Source organism: Vicugna pacos, chromosome 4 (genome assembly GCF_048564905.1).
Source record: "Vicugna pacos chromosome 4, VicPac4, whole genome shotgun sequence".
In the NCBI taxonomy this organism is placed as follows: Eukaryota; Metazoa; Chordata; class Mammalia; order Artiodactyla; family Camelidae; genus Vicugna; species Vicugna pacos.
Genome location: NC_132990.1, coordinates 8,222,994 through 8,249,026, shown reverse-complemented (window position 1 = coordinate 8,249,026; position 26,033 = coordinate 8,222,994). Strand labels below are relative to the sequence as shown.

The following is a 26,033-nucleotide window of genomic DNA, read 5'->3' as shown; positions in this document are numbered from 1 at the left end:
CGTTCAAGGCATGCCGGCAAGGTCTTGGCCATCTGTGCCCTAAATAAATTATTTACTCTAAATGAACTGGCCTTCCTACAAAAAACTCCCTGCAGTTTCTCATCTGTTCTGACCTTCCTCTTCCTCTCAGCCTATTCACATCCTACTCTTGCCTCTGAGGCTCCCACTCCTTTGTCTACAGTGTAATCACTACATGCATTTCCAAGCTGGCTATTCTTCCCCAGTGAGAGTCATAGGGTCTAGAGCCTTAAGAAAAATAATCCAGCAGTAATCATGTTTCAAGGGATTATAGGAAATCATTTCTTCCAAGAGGATCAAGCTCAATTTATTAGTTTGTGTTGAAATTAAAAACCTGATTGGCCTATCGCCCAGCAATCCCTTTAATCTCTGATTTGGCCACAGGAACAAAGAGGAACGTAACAAGGATTTTCACTGCAAGATCACATAAAATTACAAAAATATTAGCAATAACATTAGCGGCCATACTCAGGAACATGGGTAAATAAAATGGGTAAATAAATTCTGGATGATTCTGCAGCAGTGTTTTATATGAGGTAGCTCTTTATGAGTATAGCATGGTCAAATCCCTAAGGCACAATGTGGGTTAAAAAAAAGTGAACTGCAAAATGTACACCCATGGCCACACCTAGTTCCCAAATTGTGCACTGAAGTGTCCCAGGGAAATGCAGCCATACTAGACATCTATTAGACAATGTGCAAACTATGAGCTCAAGGAGGTCCACAGTTCCAATATTAAAACATGCTCTATTCCTTTTTGTATTGACATTTAGTCAGCTTACAATGTTGTTAATTTCTGGTGTACAGCACGATGATTCAGTATATATATACACACATATATTCCTTTTCATATTCTTTTTCATTATAGGCTATTACAAGGTATTGAATATAGTTCCCTATGCTAAACTGTAGGATCTTGCTGTTTATCTATTTAATATATAGTGGTTAGTATCTGCAAATCCCAAACTCCCAACTTTTCCCTCCACCTCTCCTTAGGTTGTTTTCTGTCTGTGAGTCTGTTTCTATTTTGTAAATAAGCTCATTTGTATTATCTTTTTTAGATTCCACATACAAGTGATATCATATATTTGTCTTTTTCTTTCTGACTTACTTCACTTAGTATGATAATCTCCGGGTCCATCCATGTTGCTGCAAATGGCATTATTTCAATCTCTCTTTTTTTTTTTTATGGTTGAACAGTATTCCATTGTATATACACAACAATTTCTTTATCCAGTTATCTGTCGATGGACATTTAGGTTGTTTCCATGTCTTCCCTATTGTAAACAGTGCTGCTATGAACATTGGGGTGCATGTATCTTTTCAAATTAGAGTTTCCTCTGGGTACATACCCAGGAGTGGGATTGCTGGATCAATGCTCTATTTTGTTCGATGTCATACTTGTTGCAAGCTGGGTTTCTAGTGGCTACTGTAATTAAAAACAAGTACCATGCAAAAATAGGTGTGGAGCAGACAGTAAGTGTGGCAGTGTCTGATCTGATCCCAGAGTTTGAAAGCCATGGAGCCAACAGGCACATGCTGCCTGTTAGCAAGCGACTGTGGCTAAGAATGAACTGAAAAGACTATTTCCATGTGTGTAATGTTTTAAATGGCTACTAAGGCCATAAGGGCTGTGCTAGGACATAAATACTTATTAAGTTGTTTGGATCTAACTCTTGATGTTAGATGGAACTGTCTAGATGTTAGATGTCTAGACGGAACTGTTAGCTATTCTTTTGATCTAGGGCACCACGAAATAATTACTAAGATACTGAAAGAGCCATAAACCAAGAAAGTCTGAGAACCTCTGAACTATGATATCATACAATTAACGTGTTTTCTTCTTTAAAGGAAAAGTACAAAACACTATCATATATTTTCAAAGCATATATAACAAGCAACTAAATTTTAAACATCTGAAAAGATACTAAACTGATCCAGTGAAGTGGGTAATGGGGAAAGAACAGGAATTTAGGGGTGTTGGTCAAGGAAAACCATGACCTTCATTTTTTATGTGATGTTTTAACTTAAATTTGTCCACGTATTTGTGCATTATATGAATATTTTAAAAATCAATTTGAAAGAAAAAGCTAAGCTTTACTCAGGGGATAAGAGTGGATTTCATGTAATTCAGACTCAAGAGGAAGAATTTCAGACATAACAGGCAGATCGCAAATCCAGCCGAGCACCCGGGGCTGGCAGTGCAGTCTAGCTCAGGAGCTCACAGGCCTGGGTTCAACACCAGCTCTGCCACGTCCGGGTGAGTGGTGTGACTTCTATCAGGTTCTTCTGTTTCTTCACTTGCAGCGTCATCGTGCAGTTTAAGTGGGCTAATTCACTAAGAAACTCTTAGAACAGAGCTTGGGTCATACTGAGTGTTCAGTGAACACCAGCTATTCCCATCTCCCTCCTATTCACTGGGAAAGACCCCCAAGTTGGTCCAGGGGCCCTCTCGGTGCACCCACGTTTGTCTTCCTCTTCCCCTCTCCCTCCCCACCCCACCTGCCTGGCAGATAACTCTTTCCCTTTTCTTAATTTTCCCTTTGAAGTCGAGTCTGGACGACACCAGCAACTCCTGCTCTGACTGTGTGTACGGATGGATCACACGCTCACACGCCCGTGGGAAGGTAACAGCCATGATGGAGTGTGCTTGGTCATTAGACATAAGGCTTAGGACATTATCACATTGGCTATTTTCCTTTCAATTGCTACTTGGAATACATGCTATCTTTTTAAGTCTGTTTTCTTACTGAGAACTGATACTCCCTGAGAGGTGGAAAGGAAAGCCTGCCCGCCCAAATACATGAATTTGTGGCTGAAACCTTCATTTCCTCAACTCTTATTTAGATTAAAACTTCCAAAGACTAAAGAAGCTCATTCTCAATCATTGACTCTACCTACTGTGCTTAGGGAATCCAAGGATCCAGAGGATGCATCCCTTAGCATGATATGAAGGCATCAGGAAGGTGTCTGAAGGCTTAGCCCAGGACCCCTTTCCCTTTGGTTATACAACAGTCTTTTATTTTTTGGAAGGTTGCACTCAGATTACCTGAATCCACCGCAGGGTTAAGAATGAACCTCCCCACTCCCCTCACCCACAGCAGGGCAGCGCCTAACTAATAACTGACAGATGTGGGAGGATAAATACCTCTGCTCCCTTGCCCCTTGGCCAGGATAATTCTAAGGCATGGCCTACACTCTTCCAGAGCCCCTCTGTGAGACTGAGCCCAAGCTACCCTCTACACGGCTTTGACCAACATCACAACTTTGAACAACATTGTACTCCCCCCTTCTCTTCCTTGTCCCAATCCCCTACTCTCCTACAAGGCTTCTCCTGGGAACATTTCCTAATAAAACTGGAAGTTTCATCTTAAGATCTGCTTTCTAGGGACTGAACCGAAGACAGCCTCCCTAACTGTCCACCAAAAACTGCCCTCCATGGTATTTAAAATTCTTCCATTCAGGGTTTATTACTTTTGCCTTAGGTGTGAACCCTGGTAACTGGCAAGTCCCCTGTGAGGGGACCCCAATTTAACAGTATTGACAATATAGCCTGACCATATCTCAAGCCATTTCTTAGAACAAATCTATTTTGATTGACAGCTGCTTAAAGGAAAAGAGGGAGAGTAGAAGGTAGCTACACTGAAGAGGTGAAAAGCAGACAGATGTTTAAACTCTCTAGGGCCTGATTTCCTTATCTGTGGTCTTGTGCTTGGGGGGGAAGCAGATTCAAGAAACCCTAAGATTCCTTTAGCTCTCACGTTCCACATACTATAAACTGAAGGATGAGAACATTGCCAGCAAATGTTTCTTTCTTAGATTTTTTTTGGTTGCATTTAGCCCTAAGAGGTTATTTTTCTCTACGCCATCATAGAAATGGTGTATTTCCTTTGTACTTTCTAATTCTGGCTTGTTTGGGGGAAGAAGAAGGTGAGTATGAAGTGGTGATTTACGACCAAGTAGACTGATTTTTAATTTGGTAGCTGCTGAGATTAAAAAAAAAAAAGCTCCCCAAAGTAAACAATATAAAACTTAGTTATTTTCAAATGTTGAGCTTCTGTTGAAATTGATTCAGCCTATGATTACAGAATAAATCAATCAATTCTCTGTTATCTTTCTCAAAACCCTCAGTGCCCTACACCAAAGTATCTGTAGCCCAGAGAAATGTATTAAATGGCCAATGGGGCTTCAGACAAGAGTGAATGCACTTTCCCAGCAGGAGATTGTTTTTCTCTTCAACAGTAATCAGATCCAAAATCTGACCAATTTCCATCATAGTCCTGAAAAGATGGCCTGATTCTCACATCTCACCTGGATAAAGCCCCAGAGTAACTCAGTTCCTGCAGTAGCTAGCCAATTAATGCCATTTCTAGGCCCTTTGGTCTCTGCTGGGGGGAAAAACGCCATTGGAATGAATGCAGCCTTCACAGTGATCTGGATGACAAAGATAGAGGTAGGTCCTTGTTATTTCGCCAGCAGTAACAATGGTTTCCACTCCACTTTCAATAAAATCTATGCCACAACAGCAACAAAAATATCTGTAGATCAAGTCTACCCAAAAGTCACTGTCCACTTGTAAGTCAATCTATGTAAAAAACAAAACAACAAAAAAACCTCCCTTGCTTCGGTATAGTGTTTTTTATTCCTTCAGCCATAACTGCTTTTGCCTTCTAGGTTCTTAGGGATGAGCAAAATAAAGGTAACTGCCAGAAGAAACACTGTAGGAAGCAGGAAGTCTAAGAAAGCATAAGCATCATTTTCAAAATAAAGAACCAGATAGTAAATATTTTAAGCTTTGGGTCCATATGGTCTCTGTCATGACTACTCATCTCTGCCACTGGAACTTAACAGCAGCCACAGACAACACATAAGTGAATAGAAGTAGCTGTGTTCCAATGAAATTTTACTTACAAAACCAGATGGGGGCCATCCTGACTGCTGTGTGCCAACCCCTGCTCTCCATCCAAGAAATCACAGGTATACATTTAAAGGAAAAAAACAGCAATAATCTGAAAATGCAATAGTTTGTAAAAAGCGACTGCTGAGCATTTTAAAGTACACTAAAATGTCAAAATGCAATCATAAGGGAGAAGATGGGATTCCTTCATGCTTGTTACAATGGAATTAATTTACTGTCATGTCATATAAATGTAATGACACTGCCACCAAACTCTTCTACAGTCAAAGTTCTGAGTTGCCAGACCCATGGACTTTTTCAAATTCTTTAAAGCACTCAATAGTGAAAAGATCAGTCATTTATGTAGAAAATACAAAGTAAAGCCTTTCAACAACAACCCTATGGCATAGGTACTTTTAGTGTCCCCATTTTACAGATGAAATTGATGCATAGGTTAAGGCCAAAGTCATACAAACAGCAAGTGGCTGGGACAGGATTTGACCCAGTCTTCCTGGTGTCAAAGCTCTTAGCACCTGAGTAATAATATCCTCTGATTTTCCCTCTTTTTTCAAATTGTTAAACAGTTTTTTTAATTGATTCCCTCTTCTTGATATTTGAAACTGCAGCTCATTTTTTTTATTAATTCTGTAACTACCAATGCTTCCAGAATGTCTCTCTCTCTCCTCACTCTATTCTTTCTGTTCTGTATGTTCCTCCATTACAGGTTCTCCTTCTGGACCATCCTTTAAAATATGGACGCTGTTTAGGGTTCAGATTCTCCTCTCATTCTGTACTCTCTCCCTCATACTGAAGACCTCATGGACCCCAAAAATCTCCATCTGTGACCTGAAACTTCCTTATTAAGCTTCAGGTCCATATTTTCAACTATCCACTAAATATCTCCATCTCGACATCTCACAGGCTTCCCAACTCAACATGTCCAAAACTTACCAGCTCTCCTCAGAACCCACTCTCTTCGTACAGAGTATTTTGTAAATGGTTCCACATGCACTCAGAACCCAAGTAAGAAGTCCAAGCTCCCTGCTGGAGAGGCCACGTGGAGAGCCCCGGAAAACACACACAAGCGCCACCTTCCAGCCATTCCCATCAAGGCACCAGGCACATGAATGAAGACGTCTTAGACACCTTCAGACCAGACTAGCCACTGGCTGAGTGAGTCCATTAAATTCCATACAAAGCAGAACAGTCACCCAGCTGAACCCTCCTGTAATCCCTGACCCATAAAATCCTGGGATACAATAAAATTGTGTTGTTTTAAGCCACTATATTTTTGGAAGACTAGCCGCACAGCAATGGATAACCAGAACTCTTCCTCCTGGTGATGGACCAAACGTGCCCCTCCCCCACTGCAATTCACACGTCGACACCCTAACCCCAAGGTGACCATAGTGGAGGTAAGACCTTTGGGAGGTAATAAGGTTAAAAAGAAGTCACGAGAGTAGGACCTGCATGATGGGATTAGGGTCCTTATAAGATGACAAAGAGAGACCAGAGCTCTCTTGAGCTCCTTCACCCCTGCCCCACCACGTGAGGACACAGGGAGCAGGCAGATAGATGTCTGCAAGCCAGAAAGACAGTTCTCAATTTTTTTAAGTTGTGATCTCTGAAATCTGAATGCACTCTAAGAATCCTGGATTTTCACTCCCTCCCCCATGTTTACTGTTTTTTGACATCTTTCACAGTATTGTTCTGTGTATCCCTGAATTTGTGTGAATATAGGTAATTTTATACTACTTTTGTCTTTTAACCTTCCTACTAGCTTTAAAGGCACTTGATCTACTACCTTTACTGTATGTTTGCCTTTACTGATGAGACTTCTTTCCTTTCATAGTTTTCGTATTTCCAGTTGTGGTCTTTTCTGCTTAGAGAAGGCCCTGTAACATTTCTTGTAAAGGTTTAGTGTTGAACTCTCTTACTTTTGCCTGTCTGTAAAACCCTTTCTCTCCTTCAAATCTGAATGATACTCTTGCTGGATAGAGTATTCTTGGTTGTAAGTTTTTTTTTTTTCTTTCAGTACTTTGACTATATCATGCCACACTCCCTTCAGGCTGGAAAAATTTCTGCTGAAAAGTCAGCTCATAGTCTTATGGGAGTTCCGTTGCACATAACCAGTTGCCTTTCTTTTGCTACTTTTAAGATTCTCTCTTTATTATTAAAATGGTCAAAGTTAAAGAAAACGTGTTTTGGTGTGGACTTCTTTGGGTTTCTTTTGTGAGTCCTGGTCCTGGTTGTCTGTTTCCTTTCCCAGGTTAGGGAAATTTTCAGCTATTTTTTTCTTCAGATAAGTTATCTGACCCCTCCCCTCCTCTCTTATCCTTCTGGGAAACTTAAAATGCAAATATTAATGTGCTTGATGCTGTCCCAGAGGTCTCAAACTACCCTCATTTTTTAAAATTCCTTTTTTTCTGTCCAGTTGGGTGATTTACACTTCTCTGTCTTCCAGTACTGATCTGTTCCTCTGTATCATCTAACCTACTGTTGATTCTTAATTTTCTAACTCTTTGTTAAATTTCTCACTGTGTTTATCTATTTTTCTCTCAAGTTTGTTGAGCATCTTTATGACCATTACCTTGAACTCTTGTCAGGTAGATTGCCTCCCTCCACTTTGCTTAGTTCTTCGCAGGTTTTGTCTTGTTCCTTCATTTGGAACATATTCTTCTGTCTCATTTTGCCTAAGATTGGTTACATTTCTCAATCAAGTGGGCGGCCTGGGCCTTTCTGTCACCGCAGGGCTGATGACTGTGGGCCTGCTTATAGGTGAGGCTGGTACCCAGCACAGCTGGCTGCCAGGCCCTGCTGCTTGCAGTGGCCGCTGGCCCCCGGGTAGATGGGGCCAGGCTTTGGCACAGCTGACTGTTAGCAGCCTGTGGGGTCCTGTGGCTAGTGTTAGCCTGCTGGTGGGCAGGGCTGAGTCCTGGGGCAGCTGGCTGCAGGGCTGGAGAGTCCCAGAGCTGGTGCTGGTCCGCTGGTGGGCAGGCAAGCCCTCAGAACTAACAGGCTAGAGGGAGGACTCCAGAATGGTACTTGGCTGTACCAGTGTCTTTGTGAAAGAACGAGTGCCCAGAAATGGCTGCTGCCAGCGTCTATGCCCCTAGCAGGAGTCCCCGTTGCCTCCTGCCTCTCCAGGAGGCTCTCCAAGATCAGCAAGTGGGTCTGACCCAGGCCCCTCTCAGATGAACGCTTCTGCACTGGGACTTGGAGTGTGTGAGATTTTGTGTGCATCCTTTAAGAACAGAGTCTGTTTCCTATAGCCTTCTAGCTCTCCCACATACAAGCCCTTCTGGCCTTCAAACACATGTTCTGGGGGTTCATCTCTTCAGGTTGTTTTCATAGATAGCTGCTCTATAAAAATTGTGGTGTGCCCATGGAAGGTGGTGAGCTCAGGGTCTTCCTACTCTGCCATCATCCCACAAGTTCTTCCTTATGTCCACCTTTTGGTTCACACAAGATGACCAGTTCATCAGTTTGCTCCTCCCTCCACTAAAATTATAATATCCCAGTTAGCTAAGTGATTTCCAGATACCAGGAAATCTTTATCAGGCATCCCATCATGTCCCAGGAGAGGACATCAGGTGCAGATCGTCAACTGTAACAATAATTTTAGTTAAATACCAAGTTTTGCTGTCTTCTAAAAGAATCTGACAATTTCCCCAAATCTGTCAGTGTTAATACTTTGGACCACAGCTGAATCACTAGACAATACACCCAGTTTTCAAGCTATTATGATAATGCTGTATTCCTTGTAACTTGAGCACTGAAAGTCTTTTCCTGCAAAGCCAAGTAACCTGTCCATACCCCTCTCAAAACAAACACCCAAGTAGTCTTTGTTTTTAATACCTCTGAGACTTAAAAATGAAAAAGGACTCATTAAGCAGACAAATTCATGACCAGCTACTTGAGGCAGCAATACAACCCTTCCCTTCAGTGCAGGGTTGCCCTAGATCTTAGGTACCATTCTCATTTCTAGTTCTGAGCATCTGTGAAGCAATTGTCCCCAGGAGCAGGAAGCAGCCTTTCAATGGCAGGAGCAGCTGGTGGGACATAATGCAGTCTAGCTTCCTGGCAGCATCCCCAGAGTGAAACTTCAAATCACTGGGCCTGTTTTTATTCCATTCCATGTCCTCCCTAAAGATGCCTCTAGAAAAAGCAAAATTGCTCTAACATAGGCAAGGTCTTTCCTCATTATGAACAAAACTCACTGATAGGCTCACTAGTTCTTTCCGGCTGCCAACATAAAAACCTCAGGGCTGTAATTACATTTGGAGGGAGGAGGCATCAAAGTTCAGCATGTCCTTGCATCCATGATTTCCCAGGTCATCCTATCAGAAAGAATGTCAGGTAGCCACATGACACACAATGCCCTGAAACAAGGGTGCGTGTGGAGCTCGCCCCAGGGGCGTGGATTTCCAAAGTAAATCTGTTGTCTTTGGGTACGAGCCAGGATAGCCCCTAAGTTAGAAAAGTCAAGGACACTGGTGTAAGTGGGTTAAACAGATGATTAGAGATAGGGAAGTTAAAATCAAAAGCACTGGGGCCAATCTCCCTGAAGACTATAAGCCAACTGCCTACAACCAAGTCCTGGTTTAATTCCTCCTCTGGCTGCGCTGGGGGTGGGGCACTTCAGTTCTAAGGCATTAGGGGTGACTTCCCCAGCTGAGTTTGGGGGAAGGGTGGAAGAATAAGAAGGGAAACCAGGACAATGGACATCTCAAACCACAGCCATAGAAACGAGAATGATGAAACCCATTATTTCAAAGCTTCATCTTTCCAAAGAGAAGTTACCCCAACACCTGAGCAGAAGTGGTAGAAAGAATACACTACATTAAACAAAGAAACCTGGTTAAGCCCAAGGAATATCGTTTTCTTGTGGAACTATTTCTCCTAACTTCTAAATTTGTAGTCCCAGCTTTCTCTTATCAGTAAAATAGAATACTATTTTTATTGCTACAGGAGAAATACTACCCACCTTTTCCCTAGTCTTAGGCAATTAAGATTCTGGGGAGTATAGCTCAGTGGTAGAGCGCATGCCTAGCATGCACAAGGTCCTTAGTTCAATCCCCAGTACCTCCATTAAATAAGTAAATAAATAAAACCTAAATACCTACCCTGCAAAAGATTGTTAAAAAGAGATTTTATGGGTTCTTCAGAAGACAAATGTGGTGAAATTCAAGGGGATTTTTACCGACCATAATTCAATCTGTCAATAAATAATGGAAATTCTGGGACTTTGCAATTAAAATAGCAATAGTCATCATTTGCGGAATCAGTCCTTGCTGCTCTCGGAGCATATGGGGCATGAGACATCCTGTCAAACATATGGTATTCCAAATGTAATAGTGCTAAATGTTTAATATTCCACAGTAGTGTACCATAAATCAAGTTGTGAAGAACTCTAGGCAAACCACCGACTCCCACAGGAGAGGTGAGCTCCACTTCAGCTTTTCTAACCAACCTGACTTTCTCTGTTGATTAGCTTTCCATTCAAATAATTGTTTTATTTTCCACTGAGAAAAAATATACGAGCTGGTAAAAATAATGTTGGTCAATTACTTGCTGCTTAAAGCTCTCATATCATGCTGTTGAGACTTTGAGCCCATTTTTTAAATTATCCAAGGCTCAATTTCCACCCGCTCTCCCCAAAGATCATAATAATAGCCATCCTGCCTTTAAAAGAAATTATTAACATTTCTAGGTTTTAGACTTGTTAATCATGGCTGTACTTCCTCATGCAATTGCCTTACCTAGACCTAGCCAATGCATAGTAACAGTAATAATAACAATCACTAATAAAAAGAACACATACCAGGTACTCAGTATGTACTGTCTGCTAAGCATTTACATACCATACCTCTCATTCCCCTATCAACCTCACATGTAGGTATTGTTATCTGTTTTAACAGTCAGGACAAAGACTCACAGAAGTTCAGCCACTTGGTCAACAGCGCTCAGCTTACTAACCAGCAGAGATGGAATTTACTTCACATCTTTCTGAGGACAAAGGCCAAGCATTTTTCTGAGATCAAAGTCCATGCAGCTTCGTGCAGCAGCTACTCTACAACCCGTGTGGAAGCTACACTCACATTGTATCCTCAGAATAAAAGGCTGTAACAGCTGTATGATGCAGGGGGAAAGAGAACTATTCAGACAGCCTGCTAAGCAATTTAGTGGGGACATCAGAGAAGAAGTTCTGTTTTGAAGTGGCCCCTATTTTTTCCCACTATCTACACCCGAGTCTGAACACTAAAAATCAAACTAAACCAAGTCAAAATATAAAGAACAATGAAGCACATCAACCCAGAGACTTCTTTTTCCTTCTTTAGAGGATTTTATTATAAGCTCTTCAAATTTTAAGTCCCTTCTTTAGAGGACTTATAACATATGCATTGCATGTATTAAGTCTCCTCTTTCCTTCTCTCCTCTCCCTGCCTTCAGTTGTTTGTTTGTTCCTTTCTATTTTATCTCAGAAGGAAGATGTGTTTCACACTGCTGGTGTGTTCTTGCATCTTTTCATTTGTGGCTCCTGGTTAGTGCTGTGGTAAGGTTTTTGGTTAGGTGGTTGTGGGTGGTAAAGTGGCATTTCTTTCTTGAACTACTGTTGCTATGTTATCCTCATAAAGTTGGGTGAACTGAACCAGCAGCAGAATCTCAATCATCCTCAGATTCAGTCTGTGGACTAACTTTGTCTTTAACAGTGTTTTTTTTTTTTCATTTATAACTGAAGTATAGTTGATTTACAATGTTGTGTTAGTTTGTGGTGTACAGCATAGTGATTCAGTCATATATAGAGAGAGAGACACTGTATATTCTTTTTCATTATTGGTTGCTACAAGATATTGAATATGGTTCCCTGTGCTGTACAGTAGGACCTTGTTGTTTACTTAGTTTATATATAGTTATATATATATATATATATTTTATCTGCTAATCCCAAACTTCTAATGTATCCCTCTCCTCTCTTTCTCCTTGTAACCATAAGTTTGTTCTCTATGTCTGTGAGAGACTTTGTATTTTAACTGAAAAAAAAATTTTTAGACATACAGAACACTTGCAAAAATAGCCACCATCTTCCCTAGTGTTAGCACCTTATATAACCATAATGCAATTATGGAAATTAAGAAAATACTAAACACAATACTATTAAAAACCACAGACCTAATCTAGCAGTTTTCCCACTTCTATTCTTTTCTCTGTTCCAGAATCCAACCCAGGATTCCGCATTGCCTTCATCGATGCACCTCCCTAATCTAAGAGAGTTCCCCAATCCTTCCTCGTCCTTCATGACCTGAATACTTTTGAAGAGTACTGGTGAGCTGTTTTGGAGAATGCCTCTCCCTTTAGTTTGTCAGGTGTTCCCTCAAGCTCTGAATTGAGGTTATGCATCATCAGGAAGAGTACCACGGAGACACAGCGCAGCTATCACGGAGCACATGATGTGGGTCTGTCTTTTTACTGGTGGTGTTAACCTTGATCGCTTTGTCAGAGTGTTGTCTGTCAAGTTTCTCCGCTATAAAGTTATTATCGTCCCCTTTGAAATTAAAATACCAGATGGGAGGGCAGGCAGGGAGGGGCTGCTTTGAGACTGTGCAAATATCTAATTTCTCTTCAAAATTCATCCACTGATTTTAGCGCTCGTCTGTGGATCTAGCCCACAACAATTACTATTGTGGCTCTCGTGGTAGTTTGACTATTTCTCTCATTTTCCTGACACTAATTAGATGGAATTCCTCTGTAAGGAAGAGCTGCCTCTTCTCCCCCTTGTATTTATTTATTCAGTTATGTATTTATCTCAGTATGGGCTCACGGAGATTTGTTTCATTCTATGGATTATAATCCAACACCTTTGTTACTTGTTTTTTGGCTCCAGTTGTTCCTGTTTGGGCCACTGGCAGTCCTTTCACGCTGGCTCTGTGCCTTTCCTAGTGCCCTACAGTTTAGTTGTTTGAGCATCTTTATTTCCTGGTGCCACAAGATGCTCCAGGCTCACCCTGTGATTTCCCTGTCCCACCCCAGTGGTGGTCAGGTGACTAATGTAGTTTACAGAGTCTGGCCATGGGGACTCTAAACCATAATTCTACATTCAAGTACTCTCTGCATCACTGACTACCTGTGGGACCTTGGGCAAGAAACAGTGGTTTTGAGCCTGTTTCTCCCTCCATATAAGGGTAATATCTTCATGGGCCATAAGAAATCGTGTCTATGAATGTCTTTATGCTGTGGTCCCCAACACTACTCAGAAGACAAAGCTGGGATGGCTGCATCAAAATTAGAATCAGGATGTGTTAAAACACATATTCCTGGACCTAGCCCCAGGAATTCTGACTCAGGGGATCTAGAATAAGGTCCACAGTAAGCATTTTTAGCGAAAACCTACGCTGATTTAGTTGCAGGGCCAGGTCTGGGAACCACTGTTACTCAGGAGCAAAGCCCACACAAAGCCCCTCCATGATCTCATGTCAGCCCCGCATCCTCACCAGTGTCCTGCTACCCTCCTCTCACTCAGGTGAATGCTTGGCCCACTGAAGGGTCCCCAAGGGCCACAGGAAACCAAAACCTCCTTCCTCTGAGCTGCTGCGCTGTATCCCTTTATAGAAGATTAATTCTTACTGAGAGGCCAATTAGATGCTCCATGTTTCAGAAGACTATCTAATCTATTCCTTAAATATCCTCCTCCTTTACAAAAACACACTTTGTGAGCCTCTCCCTCGTCGTATCAGGTCAATAAATACAAAACCAAGAACCAGGTGGGGCTGTGGGGAGGGAAGAGGGGTCAGGGAGATGAGCAGGGACACTGGTAAGGAGGAGAGCAAATTAAAGAGGGCAGTCATCCCCAGCCGACCCCCTCACACATTGCTCTGCTTGTCAGTAAGGCAGGGTAAGAACAGGGCAAACAGAGCCTGGAGCAGGTACAGGACCTTTTAACCATGGCTGGGACCCACAGTACGGCTGCAGGAATGAGAAACCTTAGGTGATGGGAGCTGGGATGGAGATTCCTGGGGTCTTTTTGATGTGAGGGGCACACATCACTGAGGTTGGCATATGCTATGCTATGCTCTTAGGCTGGTACACCAGCTCAAAAGGCAAGACTCTCCTGCTCACTCTTATGCACCAGCCGACATCAGGAAGGATAGGTGTGTCCAGGAGACTGAATACAATGGGGACTGTCAATTTCGTAGTGCCCAAGGAGCAGCTTTCAAAGGATCTTAACCCATAATCTGCAAAAGTTGGTTTTTTTTTTAAGGTGAGGTAAAATTCACATATCATAAAATTAACTATTTTAAAGTATACATTTCAGTGGCATTTAGTACACTCACAATGTTGTCTATCTACCACCTATATTAAACTTCAAACATTTTCATCACCCTAAAAAGGAAACCTTGTGCACATCAAGCAGTCACCCCCTTGTTCCCCCCTCTACCAACAGCTTTTTATAGTGAGGGGTGGATTTTTCTCAATAGTGAGACTTTATACAGCCACTGTCTAAGGAGCTTTTGGTAACTTTGGGTTCAATGGGCACAAGAACATTCTCTCTTCAACCAGGTGGGAGCAGCCTTCTGGGAAGGCCTAAGGTAAGTTTCCCTTTGCCCTGCCACATTCAGCTCAATGGGAACAGTGCCAGATTCTTACACACACTAACATACACAGACACACACACCCCAGGCTGGTCAGTTTCATGTGGTCAATAACCCTGAGAACAAGTGCATCACAACTGCGCTGAGAAGAGCCTATTTAGCACCCCACAGTCTGAGTGACTCCCCCATATGGGTCTAGACAGAGGTCAGCTCTTACCCGCTGCTTCTCTGGGTCCACATAACGAATGCCAAAGTAGTCCTTCTCCAGCAAGCTGTAGTAGTTGCAGATGTGGTCAATAAGAAACTGCCCCTTGGTCTCCCTCTGCAAAGGAAGCACATTTATGTTTCAGCCAAAGCTTGTCTTACACATTCATGTCTAAAATGTGCCTCATTCACTCTGATAGGTCTGTGCTTGTACACATGGATTCGCTCACTCCAATCTCTGGAGAAGAGGCTCCCAAACTTTTTTTTTTCAGTTTTATTAGAATTGTTACAATTTGACTGCACATATACAATGTATTGCATGTAAATACACGTACACAATATACTGTGTATATTTTTTAAATTTACATATATTGTTCATTGTTTTTAAGAACGTTTAGAGTTTTAGCTTTTTAAACTTACATGGTCATCAAAGGAATAAAGCCAACCACAAAATAAGAATTAATTCAAAAAGATACACACACCCTGCTATTAACAGCAACATTATTTATAATTGACAAGATAGAGGCTTCCAAACTCTTAACTGCAATCCACAGTGAGAAATTTTTTTTTTTAACACTGTAAGCTGATACAGATACACAGACACACACACAGACTTGAAACAAAAAGAACATCAAAAAGAGGGCCCAAAAGGATACCAGACAATGCCCGGCATAGATGAATATGCTCTACTAAAGTTCTGTTTTATTCTGTTATATGCCATTTAATTTTTCTCATGCTATTTATGATTCAGAACACTGATTTCACAATTCGATACCTAGTGGAGATCCATAGTTTGCAAAGCCACAGACAATTCCACATATAATGCACCTGATGGTTTGTGCTAATTGCACTGTAGGTGTTCGTTTATTCAGTCCTCACAACAATCCTACAAGGAAGGTCCCCATTTTATACCTAGAGGTTCAGTGGCTTGTTCAAAGTCACACAACACATACAGAGCAAAGTAGGATTCGACCCAGGCCACCAGGCTGCAGAACCCAGGCTCCCACCGTGCCACTTTGCCTCTCTCTGCATTTGTCTACTGTGCTAGAAGGCAGGGTCTGGATGGTATGGAAATGCAATGGATGCTATCAGACAGAACACCCCACCTCCCACCAGGAAAGGGGGGGCAAACCTGCTGCTTCAGGCCTCACAGCCACCATATCACGCCCATAAATCAACATAAAAAGGCACTAAGGGAAACTGGAGGGAGCCCAGGACTGGGATTCCAAGACAGGTCTGGATGACCTTGAGCAAACTCCCCAGCTGTTTCCACATCAGTAAAATGAATTGGTTGGACTAGATTTCTAAATTGGCTAGATAATTTTCCCTCCTAAAATTCTATGAGTAACAGATGTATCAGCTAAATCTGATTAAGATAAATACCATTACAGCAAAACTCCTTAATAGCAAAGACCCTTCCAAGCCCTCAGCAGGATATTTGATAACTTTCTGCTTCAATCAAAATCACTGACAAACCCATGGAGTGTTTTAGGGATGGAATGTGACCTACAAAAATAAATGAGAAATTAGAGACATTAAGTGAGCTATTCTTCCAATCCACTAAATATAATTTTGGAAGATCAGTTTGGTCCATGTTACATGATTATCTTTTCATTAGAATTCACTACCATCAGCTTGGGAAGTTGATGAAAAAGTCACTCACTGGCCTGGGATGCACCGCACAGAACAAAGGACTGGGGCTTACAAGCCATACTGTGATATGAAGCCTGATTTTCCTGAAATCACTTTTGAGTTTAATTTTGAATGAGCTTTGAACTTTTATTTCCTTTGTAAGAGAACCCATTTGATGTCCCTCAAAAGGGACAGCACATCAAAATGGAACTTGTTTTGAGATTTCTATAATTATTTTTCTAGCCCAGGAAGCTCACATGGCAAGCTGTATCTGATGACAGCTAAATCCAATGCCCAGAATATAATCAATGGACATAGTTCTTTTCACAGATTTACCCTGTAACCCATCCGTCTTAAAGAGGCTGCTGCAGGATCAAATCACTGAACACAACACACAAGTTCATCATTTTATGATTGGATTGCCAAGCTCTCTGCAACAGGATTTACTGTGGTGGACCACCCCCACCACATGCAAGACACACAAGACATGTGGGCTACAGCAAAGCCTTGTAGTGACGTGGGACTGAACAGACCTTGACTGTACCTGACAGCTACTGCTAGCATTCTGCCCTGAAGAAGATGTAGCACTCCAAAGCACAACAAAGATTTTTTTTTTTAACGATTAAACACAGCAAACAACATACACTCTACAGCAATTCTCAGACTACCTAAGATCCCTGAGAGAAGAAGACGCCACTGCAGACAATGTAGTGACTGGATAATACAAGTGTAGCTGAACCAGGAATCAAAAAGCAGGTGAGGCCAGTTCCCACAGTTCTGTTAGAGCAGCAGATAGCTTGATATGAGTAGGAAAAGGGGGGCACGACCAAATGGCAGGAAACCATACATCTTATGAACAATGGGGGGGTCCTTGCAGACAGAGAAAAGCAGGAACCTCCAGACTGATGAGAAATCACAGACTTTGGGGTGACAAGTATCCTGCAGGCAGGCAAATAAAGGTGGGAAAAGGCAGGAATCTCTGGCATCCAAATGTAACCTTCTGCTCATTATGCCCTCATTACAATAAAATTAGCCTTGCAATGTAGAAGTACCCATTATGCACCGATGCCGTGATGCTTCTGATCAAGACTAAAACATGACAAAAGTCCCTGCTCCCCTTGGGAAGGCAGAGCTGGGACGAAAATCAGAGAATACAGCCCCCAAATCCTCCCTCTCCAGTGAATATTCTGCCCTTTTATTTTTTTATCTTTTAAAATTTACTTTACTTATGTATTTATTTTTTATGGAATTATAATCAATTTACAATGTTGTGTCAATTTCTGGCGCACAGCATAATGTTCTGCCCATTTATTTTTTCACCCTATGTAACCAGCTTGCCAAAGACACTGAGCACAGTGGCTCACGCGCGTCTGCCCGCTCGCCCCTTGAGAGCATCCTATCACTTAATAAATCCTCGCTTTACTTTCTCCACCTCCGTGTCTCCTCCTCTGAATTCTTGCTGCCATGAGACAAGAACCTAATCTCCGGTAACAGTTCCAGGCCACCAGGTGGGTTCTAGGTCTCTGCTCTTCAGAGCACCACCCTCAGTCCAGCAATATTGCAGCAAACTCAGCATCGCCTGGGAGGGAGCTTGTTGGAAACACAGAATCTCAGGCACTGTCCCTAATCTGCGTTTTAGAAGATCCCTCAGTTATTCATATGCTCATTCAAGTTTGAGAAGCATTGGTCCAGGGGAATTTCTCCAATCTGGGAAAAGTGCAGAAATTGTATCTGTCTCCAGAAGTCACCAGAAAAAAAAAAAAAAAAGCCTACTTTCCCTTGAGAACTCTCTATTCCTCAACCCAGAAGAGTCAGTTTTTTCCAATGTGGAGAACACAAACTGAGATGCTCAGCGTCGCTGCTTCAAGACAAGGAAGCCAGTTTACAGCCTCATGTTCTGCTCTGTTCCCCTCCTGCCTGGAAATCTGGACAGCGTTCTCTAGCCATTTAAGCTCCTATCATTACCACTTCTGTGCATTAAGCCCAGCTCTTGCACTAAACAAAAGGCCACCCAGGCCCAGCACAAGGGCTGGAAGCTCGTTCAGGCTCAGGTGTGTGAGGGGGCGGAAGTGTAGCTGCCAGCCCCACACCCCTCTCTTCAGGGAAGGAGCTAGGGGGTGAGCACTGGATCTGTCCCTCACCTTCCAACCCTGGAACTCTAGCAAACTGGCCCAAACCCTCCACTCACTTTCTCCTGAAGTTTCTGAGGGTAGAGGCCATTGTTCACACCCTACCGTGCTGCCTAAGCCAGTACCTGGCACACTCGGTGTTACTGAATGAATAAACGAGGCATTGCTTTCTCTCACGGAAAACCTGTTCCAGAAACTAACAGTGAGCCTCAGGTAAGACAGCACAGTCCTCATGTTAGAGATTCCTCAAACATAGTAGAATAGTAAAAAAACAAAAAAAAAAAACCTTATGTCTACACAAAAATGTGTACATAGTGCTTACAGCAGCTTTACTCATAACTGCTAAAAATTGGAAACAACCAAGATGTCCTTCAATAGGTAAATGGACAAAAAAAAATTGGTGCATCCATATAATGGGATATCATTTAATGATGAAAAGAAATTAGCCTTTAAGTCATGAAAGAAATGAAGGAAACATAAATGCATATTGTTAACTGAAAGAAGCTAGTCTGAACAGGCTACATGTATTGCGTACAAATGACATTTTGGAAAAGGCAAAACTATAGTAACAGTGAAAAGATCAATGGCCAGTGAGATGGAAGGAGGGAGTGAAGAGATGAAAGACAGGATTGTCAGGGCAGTGAAACTATTCTGTGTGATACTGTAATGGTGGATATAGGACATAATTGTCAAAACCTATAGAAATATATAAGTCAAGGTGGAACCCTAATATAAACTATGGAATTTACTTGACAATAACATAGCACTATTTGGCTCATCAATTTAACAAATGTATGACACTAATTAATGCAAGATGTTAGCAACAGGGGAAACCGGGTTGGGGGAGAGGTGATTATATGGAAACTCTACTTTCTGCTCAGTTTTTCTTTAAACCTAACACTACCCTAAAACGTAAAGTCTATTAATTTAAGAAGTAAGAAAGGGAAGGGGGAGGCAGGCAGGGAGTGGGGAGGGAAGGAGGAAGCCAGCAGAACACCTCAGGGGACATGCAGATAAACACTGCAACTCAGGAGGCTGACAAAGGAAATAAGTTCAAGAGAATAATCTTTTAATTATTCAAAATAAAAGTGAACATAAAGACCTTTTCTTTCATTATTTTGAGTTCCAAAGGGGAAATATACATTTTAAAGCAGTCTCCTCTCCAGTGGCCGAGACACGATTTTAGAGACACGATTTTAAGCCAAGTGTTTTCAGGAGCAAGCTGTCTTCATTAATCAATATTTCCAGAATTTAAATACACCTTCACTTAATACCTGCTTTTTTCCCTTAGTCTAGCCCATAATCTGCAACACTCGTTTCTCTAACAAGTGTTGTGAAATAGACAGGCCACGCCCTCTGGGCCCCAGGCAGCAGGAGAGGAGACACCAGCATCACCTCCACTTCTGAGACTGGGATTGCATTTGCTTAGAACCTCCTGAGTGCCTGTCACTGAGGGCCATGCTCTTTTTTTCTTTTTTTTTTTTTTTAAATTTATTTGGTTGGGGGGGGTAATTAGTGATTTATTTATTTATATATTTTAATGGACGTACTGGGGATTGAACCCAGGACTTCATGCATGATAAGCACACACTCTACCACTGAGCTACACCCTCCCCAATGCTCTTTAAATTATCTCAGCTGTTCATCTGATTTAATCCACATGAGCCCCAGGAGCTAGTTGCTTTTCCATTTCCTAGGAGAGGAAGATAAAGCTTAGAGTGGTTGAGTAACTTACCCAAAGTCACACAGCAAGCTAACAGCAAAATTCAGGTTTGAACTCCAGCCTCACAGAGTCCAAAAAGAAAAGACCAGAGTTATGAAAAGAAGCAATGCTTTCATTTGAAAGAGGAAGAACCACAGAATGTTGGAGTTGGGAGGTACAGTAGAGAGAATCTGATCCAAGCCCCTCATTTCAGAAATGGGAAACTGAAGCTCAGAGAGGTTAAAATGAGATAACATAAATTATTTCATTTTAACTGTGAATAAAGTTTAGAGTTGGAGCCAAGATGTATCAGTTAGGACAGGCCAGGTGACGCTGCAGTAACAAAGAATCCCAACGTGTCAGTGGGCTAATACACACAGGTTTATTTTCCACCTATAATACATAGCCAAGGGGTGGGCTTTTCTCATCATAGCTTAGGGATCCAGAATGATGAATTCTTCTCAATAGCCAGCTTCAGCAGTCACCATAGCAGTGGGAAGGGAATGTGGTAAATTCGACACTGGCTTTAAAATGTATGTCACTTCAGCTCATCAGCCAAAGGAAGTTAAAAATCACTGCCTAACATTAAGAGGAGAGGGAAGTGAAATTCTACCAGGTACCCACAAGAATGAGAAATGAAATACCTGTGAAGAATCCTAATACCCATCACACAAGGATAGTTGGACACTGGGCCAACACTTAATTAGCATAACGTGCCAGATTCACCCTCTGAAAGAGCATTTTTAAAATACTCACCTAGAACAGCATGGCCACCCATTTTACAACCTTCACAAATTTACCTTGGGTGTCTCCGTAACAACTTAAAGAATTCAGTGAGTTTGGAGTCTACGATCTAACTGGAATCACCTGCTGATTATATGTTTTAAAATATATGAGAATATAGGGTTCCAAGAAAAATATGGCAATAGTCAATTAGGAGCTGCCATGTATACACAAGGAGAGCAAAGAGATCGTTTCTGTTTATTCAGTTGTTAATGCATCCAGGAGCTTAATAAGGAAGGTCGAATTCCTCCTGAAATTGCATACAAATGTCTACAGTGAGTTCAATAGTTAAAAAAAAAAAAAAAACAACTTCAGGTCCAATGAAGCATAGATCGGCTTCCTAGTCCTGTCTATCTGTCAAGAGCCTTGGGCTGAGGGATCCTGAAGTTCCTGAGAATAATGTGACAGGGCAGCTCTCGGCCCATCTAAGATGATGGGATAATGCAGCTGGACCAAGAGCGGCTGAATGGTTTCTGCAGAAACTCGAGATCAGGTACAGTTATCATTTAGCGAGGCGTTGCTCAGGTAGGGGAGAAATTTCCTCCTCCTAGGCAATAAAAAAAAGAAAACTAAACAAGGGCAAAGATGAATTTGCGAGAAGATTGTATCCATGTAGCCTACTACAACCCATGGGAGTCGACGTGACTCAGCCTTTGCAAGGCCCAGACACGTGTAAAATACTGAAAAGAAATTCAACTCTCCAGTATTTGTTCTCAAGGAACATTTAAGAGAATCCAAGGTCTAGCCTACAACATTTCCCACACCCCTTTAAGCCTCTCTAAATCGTCTTGTACCCTCCAGGGGCTGTGAAAACTTTCACCCTCAAATTTCCTCCCCATGGTACAACCACAGGCTTCATCTTTTATCTCCTCCCCTACTAAGATGTAGGTTGATGGCCTTATTTGCAGCAAGAAATCATTTTTTCCTCTTCAGGAGAAAGGAGGAGGAAGAAAGTGAAAAGTCAAAGCAGGCAGGTGGCTTGAACCTCATGTGTGCTTAGAACCGCAGAGGTGAAGTGGCTTTTAAAGGACACTCTGCAATGATGCAAGGCAGATCACTGCCCAAGAGCGTCCTGACAAAGTTGCAAAGTCTGGGGATGGACCGGGCTGGGTGAGGAAAGACGGGATCCCACTGGACAATAGGTTAGTCTCAGAATATCTCCCACGACTCCGGCATACACATGCCTAGACATGACTGCCCCACGGGGAATTACAATTCAGTGTGTTAAGCAATATGACAATGATCATAACCAGGGCAGGAATAAAAGCCACAAAGCGCTGAGTGCCAACTGTATATGAGAGCCCACACTAAGAGCTGCACAGAGGTTATGTCATTCGCTCCTTCCAACAATCCTAACACCGGCCTTATTTGGATGGATGACCTCCTAGAAATGTATGATTTCCGCCCACCTCCATTCCTAATTCTTCCAAACTGCATTTCCCTCCCTCTTTTCTCAAATCCTGCTCTTTATTCCGACAAAAGACCAATCCAGCGTGGTCCATAATTTTCATTCTGTGCAGGCCTGATGCTTCACTTCAACAGTGTCATTCTAGAAGATTCCTGCATCAGTAGCCAGGCGATTAGCTGGTCTGTAGCCCACACGGCCCCTCAAACTCCTGAACCAACCTTCTGTGTGCTGGGAGGGTACACGTGCGCGCGCACACACAGACACACACAAGAAGGATTTATCAAAAATATTTAAAGACAGAAAGGCGTAGGCCGGGTTCCCCGACTATCACACTCCCCCATTCTTCAAGTGATTAGTCACAAAGGAGGACCAACATCTTGGTAATATTTACATCTCTACCAACTACACAGCAACCCAAGCCAAGGCTGTTGTGTATTTTTTTCTTATGAACCTAAAAATAGACAATGATTGACATGAATTTTAACAGCCATTATCAGCTATTACAAACCAGCCTCCTTCTTTAACTCTCCTCTGCCTTTTTTTGCTCTTGGCAGCAGACAGGAGCTCCCTGAAGGAAGGAAAATATCAGATGCAATCTACCAGCTCCTTGTACCCAAGGAATTTTGGCCCATTGTTTAGCAACGCACAACACAGAGCCTGATGGCTCGGTATAAATACATCAGAAAACACGGAAACTCCTGCTGAAAAGCGAGTATAAAAATGAGAACCCCTTCAGGGATTCACACTTAAGAATGCATGAAAAGATATTCATGACCGAACATAAAATGCAAAAAAGACTATAAGATGGAATGAACAATTCTGGTAAAATTCCCATTTTTACATATGTGTGCCTATATCTACCCATGCATTCATGTACACACAGAAACGACAAATAAAGACTTACAGGCTAAAAGGCTAAGTGTGGATGATATCTGCAGGAGACGAGAGCTTGTTACTTTTAGTTTTTCTTCATGCCTATTTGCATTTTCCAGCTTTTCTACAAATAACAAGCACTAGGTTGTCTATCAGTGTAATGTATTTCTTTCTAATCACTTTTTAATCACTGAGGTTTAATCACTGGTTTACTCTCTGAAGGTAACATACGGACTATTCTCCCAAGGCTAAGGGCTTCAAGCATCCTTAAGACTCACAAACCAAAAGCTCAGTGATCATCGTTAGCTGGAAGTCCAGCCTCCTTTGCACCCAGGAAGCAAAAGAGGCAAGAGATAAAAGTCTGGGTGCAGTGAAGATGTTTCTGATCTTAAAGTCCCAGTACAGACATAGAGTTCCCTGCCTCTGCCAACCAATGGCCCTGGACAAGTCACCAACCTTTCTGGTCCTCCATGTGCCCAACAGTGGGCTGGCCCAGACGACAGTGAGGATGCATTCCAGATCCGAGCTCCTGCAGTTCTGGGTTTCCACACTGCCTCCTCGGCAGAGGGCTGCCCCACTTTGTCCAACTTGAGTTGATTCATTTGCATCCGAACACAAATAGGAAGGGTGCACCCTGAATATTTACATCATGGGACTTGGCAGGAGCAGCTCTGGGATAACGAAAGATGCCGCTGAATGTGTCCATCACCCCTCCTCCAAGCCAACGCCTGCCGTGAGGGTGGGACCAGAGCTGACAGAGGATTTTAGCTTGGAAAGTTTGTCGGGAATGGGGCAGGGCTGCGTGACTGGCTCTTGTTTTCTGTCCTGATGAAAATTCTGCCAATTTTATTCAGTCACAGATTAGATCAAAGAGTAAGCTCTGGGGTAGGGGGAGCATGTGAAAATTATCAAAGGGCATGCACTTATAATAGTAAGATAAATCAGTTCTGGGGATGTCATATACAGCATGGTGACTACAGTTAATACTGTATTGTGTACCTGAAAGTTGGTAAGAGAAGATTTTTAAAGTTCTCACTATACAAAACCAAATTATAACTATGTGGGGTGTTGGATGTGTTAACTTTATTATAATCATTTTGTATATCTTATATATATAAATCAAATTGTTGCACTGTACACCTGAACCTTACACAATGTCTCATGTCAATTATACCTCAATAAGGCTGGGTTTGTGGGGAAGAAATAGAAAGATACCATGGTTGACCTCTAAGATCCATAGATTAACTATCAATCGGGGTGGGGGGGAAGTAACTTCTGTTTTATTTTACATAGCCAATTTGTTATCTTTTGCAACAATTCTATCAAATTCCATTCCCCATTTCCACATCCCCCCAACACACATACACACTCTGAAAAGTTGGTTGTAATGTTTATGCAAGGCAGCCAGGGTTAGGAATCAGAAAAACTGATAAACAGTATTGTTTAGGATCTGTGTGCATCTTCAGATGTCCTAGAGCACGGGAAACAGTCCTTCTCAGCTTCTTCTGCCTCCAGCCACAGGACACTAAGTTTCCCTGCTTCCTCTACCTCACACCTGCCAGCTCCCATCTCTTTCTACAAAGGGCCTCTCAATCTTTTTTTTTTTTTTTAATAAAGGTATTGGGGATTGAACCTAGGACCTTGTGTGTGCTAAGCATGTACTCTACCACTGAGCTATTTCCCTCAGGTCTCTCACTATTTCCTTGCCATCTACATGGCCAAAAGTTGGAAAGGGAGAACAAGAGTCAGAGGCCACCAGAGCCAAAGAATTCTTTATGATGCACTGAAGTGCCCTGGAGGACTAGCCTGGAAGACTTACTGAGTTCAGGGCTCCACTGCAGACTTGGCAAACACATGCTTTCATGCAAACAAGGAGAACCAGCCCCCAAAGGTTCTACCCAGGCCCCCTGAGAGGGAGGAAAGCCAGGTAACAGGTAATAATCTCTGATTAATTAATTGCATGTATCTCAAGAAAGGAAGTTGAGGTGGCTTTTCTCCTGCAAATCAAGGAAAGGTCCTGCTGGTAAGCCTCCCAGATAAGAGCGCATCTTCCAACGCATGATTGCTGCTCCCCCAAGATCACACACAGCTGCACCTCAGAAAGTTGCTTCCTTGGGCCTTGGTCAATGAACAGGATGCCAAAGGGTCCTCATTTGGCGGTCAGTAGATATTAGCCAGCGTCTGCAAGGACACACTCCCATGAAGAGAACAGGCATATTCAGAAATGTAAACTGTATGCATCTGCTGTTCAAGCAGCTGAGTTTTTGTTGTTGTTGTTGTTTGTTTTTTATTTCCCTCCAGTTCATTTCATACTCAAATGCCATTCCCCCACATGAAAAAAGCCCTCCCCTCTAGCTACCAAAATTCAAAATTCTGTCATTGACGTGTTTGCCTGCACATGCTACAGACTTGGCTGCAGGACCTGTGGCTGCATTAGAGCCCTCACAGACCCCCGTACCCTCAGTGGCACCTCTGTCCTCTCATCTCATTTGGAAATTGATGATGTGCTGCCTCGCTCCTCTCACTGCCCTCAGGTGAGATGCTATAACTCTGGCTCTATCACTTCTCTCAAACTTTCTTTTCTCAAGTAAATTTCTTCCCCTTCAAATTCTTCCTAGAACATCACAGAATAATTTCTACATAGTAAATGATTGAAATGAGTAATTAAGCCACAGTGAAATATCTTTTTTAACTATAAATTTCACGAAGCCAAAAAATTCGAAAAAATAGCCAACCCTGTCAAGAGTGCAATGGAGGAATTAAACCCAGAAGAAGTCAATATTATACTGGGTATGTT

At 42.2% G+C, this 26,033-nt stretch overlaps 1 protein-coding gene across 2 annotated transcripts in view; it reads right to left on the bottom strand.

Moving 5' to 3' along the window:
* Window positions 1-26,033, bottom strand: part of FRMD3 (FERM domain containing 3) — a 256,004-nt gene that overhangs the window by 117,456 nt on the left and 112,515 nt on the right. For both annotated transcript variants that reach the window (XM_006209258.3, XM_006209259.2), the window contains exon 2: window positions 14,723-14,827. In XM_006209258.3, the coding sequence (XP_006209320.2) occupies window positions 14,723-14,827 (105 nt within the window). The remainder of the gene's footprint in view (window positions 1-14,722; window positions 14,828-26,033) is intronic.